At 41.6% G+C, this 7091-nt stretch overlaps 1 protein-coding gene across 1 annotated transcript in view; it reads right to left on the reverse strand.

Annotated features, from left to right (window-relative positions):
* SLC35F1 (solute carrier family 35 member F1) overlaps nucleotides 1-7091 on the reverse strand; it is a gene marked incomplete at its 5' end in the record, with an annotated part of 79253 nt that overhangs the window by 45820 nt on the left and 26342 nt on the right. Inside the window, 2 exons of the mRNA XM_019629332.1 lie at nucleotides 3591-3604; nucleotides 5077-5236. Of these exons, the coding sequence (XP_019484877.1) occupies nucleotides 3591-3604; nucleotides 5077-5236 (174 nt within the window). The remainder of the gene's footprint in view (nucleotides 1-3590; nucleotides 3605-5076; nucleotides 5237-7091) is intronic.

Genomic DNA, 7091 nt, shown 5'->3' on the forward strand with positions numbered 1-7091 from the left:
CCACGGGCAAAATGTGTCTTTGCTTAAAAAATGAGAGTGAAAGGGATTATGGGTTGACATTTTCAAGCCCCCTAAATTAAGTAACATTAAGAGTGGAAGTATATGTAATTCATCACATTAATATTTTTCTTTTTTCATAAAACATATCTAGTTTAAGTTCAATTTTTGTTGGTTTCGGTTTATGTCCAATTTTTAATACATGTTGTGTGTGGCTATTTCTTATAATTAGGCAAGCTCTTTCCACTGCAGGAAGTGTGAAGCCAGGGAAGGCGAGTGGAGATCAGCGGCCAGGGCAGCCTCACTGGGGGGCTCGTACCCCGGTGGTCTCCAGCTCTGTCCCGCGCGGGTCTGCACATGGAAGCTGGACAGACGTGCAGCTCCGGGCAGAAGTGTGGGATAGGAAGGGTGCTCTCTCCAGCGTCATTCTAAGGGAGACTCGCCTTGGGTAGCCTTGGATTCCCAGATTAGCTGGAACAATCTAAAACTGTAGAACCAGATTCTCACTGTTCATTTGAGAGCACTGAGCATTTTCTAGAAGTGGATTCACATAGAAGAATCTGGGCTGGGCTTGGGAAAAGACCTCTTCGTTTACTCCTCTATGCTCACCTTGGGAGATTATATATTCACTCTAAATGGTGTCACCTTTTCTAAGGCAAGTTCCCACTCCTGGGAAGGATCAGGGAGAAAGGGAAAGAGACCCTGAAAGGCAGGAGAGCTTGCTGGAGTCACCCTTGAGGGAAAGGAGCTGAGAACCTGGATTTGCAAGGGCCGGAAGGCTCCCTGGGTGCATGGGGAGCAGATGAGTGAGACCACTATCAGGCAAAAGTGAGAAACCAGACCTCGTGGGAGGTCCCTGGGTGCATATTCTGGGGAAAGTAAGGTTTCTGTGACAGGGAGTGTCATCTTCAGCAACCTGATTAATCTTCCTTATGTCAACTAGAAAATAATGACAAAACTTTTCATTTTAAACAGTGCATTTGAGGAATTATCTGCAAAGTAAAAGTACCCATTATGAAAATTATAAAATTATAATGAACATAACTCGGTTACTTTTCATTCAGGAGCCATTTCAGAATCTTGTGATGACACGGGTCATTATCATGAATGTCAGTTACTGTTGTACTAGTGAAGTGTGGAAGTGCCGCTTAATAGAATTGTTGGTTAATGAAATTAATTTTATATGAATAGATTCAGGAAAGCTAAATTATAATGAAATGTTTTAATAGAAATTAGGGGAACATCAGTCCACCTTTTAAAAATCCTATAAAGAGGCCACACTGTTTCAATGAAGAATTTCACTAATTTTTTTCAAACTCCACTTCGCACATTTACGGCCTATTCCTTTAACTGGCCTTCAACTGCACGCAATCTACTTCCCAATTCTTTGAGTTTTCACCAATGCAGTGATAATTATTGTTAATAATAATGCAATTTTGTGTAACTGCAGGTTCAGAAGTATTTTCTGGTTATCAGTGACAAAAAGATTAAATATTATTTACCAAAATTTTACTAGTAAGTGTATTCACCAGTTTTCACATCATTTAAAAGTGCACACATATACATATAGCATGTGTGTAAAAATATAGTTGATTAAATATAATTAAATTTAACCAGGACATGATTTTATCTGACCATATTATATAATGAAATGTTTGATGTAAGTATAAGAAAGTACTAAAACTAATATTTTGTATCTACAATTTGTATCTAGTTAACTGGAAATTACATGTGACTCCATATTTTATGCACTGTTAATGCAGTAGATACCTAAGATGGTGGTGCCAGTTTCTGTGCAATGTTCTGGGGAAAATTATACCCAGAATATCTGTCATTTATGTATATGAAACCATCATGACAAGTGATTATGTTTTCTAAATTTTGGGTAAATGAACACATCTGAAATTATGAGAAGTCCGTTCAACCCAGTGCCTTGTCTTCTTCTTCCAAATTTCACATCATTTTACCTTGTATGGCACCCATTGTATTCTAGTCCACATCTGCTATTCGTGGACTTGCATGTCTTTGCTGCCTCCCACCTGTTTTTTAACACAGTAGATTGGAGGAGCATGGACTGTGACTTACTTAGCTTTATATACTGTGTGCTCCCTAGCATGGATCCTAGAATATCATAAATTCTCAATACATATTTTCAAAATCATGCTGACTGACAAGGTCTTAATCCATCCTATGGTAAAGATTTTGAGTGGCAATAAGTTTCAATTCAGGTAGACATGGGTTCAAATCACATCTTTGTCCCTTATTAGCTGTTGAACATTGGGCAACAAGCTATAGAGTCTTCCTGCACTTCAGTTTCCTTATTTTAAAATGAAGTTATTGTGAGGACACAGTAAAATAATGTAAATAAAGTAAAAGAATGCAAAATAATGTAAAATGCTTATAACATATCATTAGGCACCTATTAAGTGTTTGATTAATGGTGGTTAAAATACTGAATCAATCATTCCCTTTGAAGAGTCACCTGTCTCTTTGGGGCCATTTCTCATTTTGGATTCCTTCTTGGTTCTAATAAACCCAGTCACAATTGCTTTACAAAAATGGTTTTACCAGGGTAAATGGCTTTACCCTGGCCAGCCAAGTGGCTCAGTTGGTTAAGAGTTAGCTTAAGAGCACAAGCTCTGAGCAACAGGGCCGCCAGTTCGATTCCCATATGGGCCAGTGACGCTGCGCCCAAGTTTAGCTGCCTCTGAGCTGCCAAGAGGTGGCAGGATGGCTCAGCTGGTGAGAGCATGTGCTCCTAACAAGACTGCCTGTTTGATGGTGGGCTATGCCCACCCGCAACTAAGACTGAACTCGGCACCTTGAGCTGAGCTGCCGCCTGGATGGCTCAGTGGACAGAGCGTGTGCTCTTAACAACAAGGCTGCTGGTTCGACTCCCACGTGGGATGGTGGCTTCGTCCACCTGCAACTAAGATTGAACACAGCACCTTGAGCTTAGAGGCCACGAGCTGCCGAGGGGCAGCCAGATAGTGACTGGCACCCTCTACTACTAAGATTGAAGAACAACAACTTGGCTGGTCCCCCTCCCCAATTCCCCAACACTGTTCCCCTCCCCCAATTCCCCAATTTAAAAAAAAATTGGCCTTACCTATTAGATTTTTGCTTAAGTACTAGGAATACCATGTTTAGAAGGATATTTGACTATATGTGGCAGTGGGAGAAGAAAAGGAAAGTTTATTCAAAATCACTACTTGCCACCAGACCAAGAATTAAATGGTGAATTATACTATTCTGGAGAGCTGAAAGACTATCAATGCAATTTATGAAAGGAACCCATCTCACTGAATATTTTTGAGTTTTAAATATGACAAACTACCTTGTTTTCCGGGGACTCTCTTGGTTTTACAACCAAATGTCCCAGATCTGGGGAAACCCCTCCATTCTGGAAAATCTGGGAAAGTCATTCAACCTAATTTACTACAATATAACAGTTGTATATTTCTTATAAGAGTCACAATTATGGAAAAATAAGTACTGTGGTATAGCAGAAAGAATACTGGCTAGATTTCACGTGTAGGCCACACCATTTAGGACAGGTGTGCTTTTATGCAAGTTCCTTATCCTCCCTGAACCTTGATTTCTTCATCTGCAAAAATGAGAATAAAAATACTTTTTGCAAAATTAGGAGGATTAAATGAGCTAATGCATGTGAAAATACCTGACACCAATAAAATTGTCACTTTTACTTTGTGTTTATCTAGCTCCCTGAAAATATTTTCTGTTCCTTAAAATACATATAAAATTAGTCTAATAATAAGAAAATGTTGTTCTGGGCATCTGCCATCTTTGATAAATGAACTATACAATGCAATAAATGTATTATGGCAGGAAGAGGATACTTTGAAGAGCAAGATATACATTTTATAATAAGGAGCTATTTTAATTGAGTTTTACCTTAATCCTGTTACTTCCTAAACTTCCCTTTTATATCCATAAGTTTTCCAAGGAAAGTAGAAATGTTATGGAGAAGGATCTCTTTGGTCTTACTAAGTCTTTTTATACACTCCAACATCATAATAGTCTCAGGGGCTGCCTTTATTGCGTGCCTTTCCCTCCATACATCAGTAAATGCAGAGATGGCCTCCAGAGAAGCCTATAATGCTGAAGGAAGGTGGCAAAGAGAGAATATACACATAAGCACAATGATTTCATTGACAAACATGGAAAAGACATCTCCTTTCAGGTGAGCTCAAAGGCATGGAAGCTTCCTATGGTGGATGGCCAGTTATACCTGTGACAAGCACAGAATTGGAACCTAAGTATTGTTTGCGTCCTTCCCACATTATATACCATTCCATAGGCTCCAGGGCAGAGTTGTCAATGCCATGGACTGCAAACACCTTCTCTCCACTAATGGAAACCATCCTAGATTAGGGCTTCCCAGAAGATTCATAGCACTTTGATGAGGAAATCTCGAAACTTTACCTTGTAGGTCTTCAAGGTAAATTGTTACCAAAAACTGTCCCTCCGAAACAAACAAACAAATAAAACAAAACAAAAACCATGCATGAAGAAACTAAATTTTAAGCTCTCCCTCATAAAAATATCCATTATTCCTAATCCTAGTCTTTAAAATTTAAATCTCCATTAGGCCTATATACCAACCTTCACCCAGTAGTTTGAAAGCTCAGTCTTACTCTGACTTTGGAGAGAAAGAGTGGGGGAGTAGGGGCTGGGAAGGTGCCTGTGGTGCCTGTGGCTCAGGAGTGGTCTGACCCATTGGCACCATCTCTAACCAGGTGGTCTGGGCCAAGCAGCTCTGGCCTCTAAAATATCCTCCCAATGGATCCTGGCTCTCAGTTTTAACCACAATCTCAGTATTTCTGAATTCCTGTAGAAACAGCCCAAAACCTTTATTTTGCTGACTTCATTCACTATAGAAACATGGACTAAGCACCTCTTATGTGTCACCATTCTAGCTGCTGAGGAACAAGCATGAGTAAGACACAAACTCCGGGAAGACCCGGTTCCTTTTTTCCACCCAACCATGAGCATTCCATGTTTTGCCTTGGCCTCACCCACAGAGGCAAGTAACCCGGTGCACACACAAGAACTCACCTGCTCCCTGATGCCTTCCCACAAGCACGTCCGCTCCCACCATGCAGCCCATCCCCAGGATGCAGACGACAATGCCGATGAAATGCACGGCCTTGTACCGGATCAGCAGGAAGAACCAGGAGAGCAAAATCACGACCGGGATCACAAAACAATCCAGGAGCTATCGGGAGGAAGTGAAGAACAACAGGAGGTTCAGGGGGAAGCTTTTCATATAGTGGAGAAACTAGGTCTGTAGAAAGGCGATTTTCCCTGAACCTGAGGTTTTGTGTAAGTCCAGAACTGATGCAATGAAAACAGACTCAGAAACAAACTCCAATTAACTTTACTTAAACATCCCCAAGGCTTGAAGAGAAGGGGAGAAAGCAAATCAATGAGCCAGGCTGGTGGGGAAGACTCTTCTGCCCCTGCTGTGTCAGGGCAGCTTGGTGTCTCGCCTCCCTCAGCCCCCTGGCTGGCTCCCTGGGAACATGGCACATGTTGGGAGAATATGCTGAGCTGTTTTATTTGTTTGTTTGTTTGTTTTAAGCTGAGCCATCCTGCCACCTATTGGCAGCTCAGTGGCTGCTCAGCTCGGGCCGGTAAACGAACCGCTGTTGCTCAGAGGTCAAACTCTTGAGTGAGCTCTTAACCAACTGAGCCACTCGGCCGGCCTGTGCTGAGCTGTTTTAGATGCTCCCTCCCCACCCCCACCCCCACTTCAGGAATATATCTGGGAATGGGAGGTGAGGGGACAGAGGCCTTATAATGTTTCATAAATTATTAGAATTTCGACAAAAGTTGAACTTAATTTCTCCCAGACAACTGTCTCCCCACAACCAGTAAAAGCTACTTTAATCTGTCCTTGAAATTTCACTCTTAAAAAAAAGAAAATTTGCTCTAAATATAAATACTAATCTCAAAAGCTTACAAAAAAATTTACAAATACTGTTGTAAAAAAGAATAATAAAAGATAAATGTGAACAGAATATAGAAATAAAAGACTTTGATTTCATTTCTTATCTATTTTGCACAAATAGTGAGATTCCATCTGACATGGAAAACCCAAGAGCTGGTGGAGAGCTCAACCCAATCATGTAGTGAGGCAACATGGTGAAATGAGAAGACCCTTGTGCCAGGTGTCAGAAGATCTGAATTTGAGTACTCGGTCCTTACTTATAGCAGTGCGACCTTGGGCAAATCACAAACTCAGGAAACCTCAATTTCCTAATAGTAGAATGAAAGACATAACTCCTCTGACTTTCTCCCAAAATCATTGTGACACTCAGAGATAATACATGTGAAAGTATTTTGTAAATTACGAGGGCCTCAATGCCAGTCTATAATCCTGCTTCCAAACCAAGCTCTGGGCTCCAAGAACTCTCTCAAGTTATCTCTCCCACAGCCTGGTAAGATACTCCACGCAAAGCAGGGTTTCCACTAGACAAGTTTATGTCCCACTGGATTTCAATCTCCATGTACCAAATGAGAAACTGGTGATCTTACCCCATTGCCCAGTACAGCTCCTCTGCTGGAATCCTCAACTAGGGCCCCACCTCCCAGCAGCCAGATAACAGGATAGTGATTCCTAATACTCCTTTACTCTTACTGCCCACATCCTATTGATCACTGAGCTCTGCCAAGTCCATCTCTTAAACATCTCTGAAACCTACTCATACCACCCTGTCCTACTTCTTCCACCTACACTGAGCTGGCAACCGCTTCTACCTGGAACAAGCCCTTCCTTCCTGCCTCAGGGTCTTCACTCATGCAGCCCTCTCCTTCTGGAATGCTCCACTTCAATTCTTGCACTCCCTGCCTCTCCTTTTCCTTCAGGCCTGCACTTATATACTGCCTCCTCAAGAAAGCCTCTAGGGTCCCCGGGCTAGGTCAGGTCCTGCTTGATGCTTTCCTTCAATCCTGTGCAGCAGTTCTCAACCTTCTTAATGCCGCGACCCCTTAATACAGTTCCTCATGTTGTGGTGACCCCCAACCATAAAATTATTTTCATTGCTACTCTATAACTGTAATTTTGCTAC

Source organism: Hipposideros armiger, unplaced genomic scaffold, assembly GCF_001890085.2.
Source record: "Hipposideros armiger isolate ML-2016 unplaced genomic scaffold, ASM189008v1 scaffold_839, whole genome shotgun sequence".
In the NCBI taxonomy this organism is placed as follows: domain Eukaryota; kingdom Metazoa; phylum Chordata; class Mammalia; order Chiroptera; family Hipposideridae; genus Hipposideros; species Hipposideros armiger.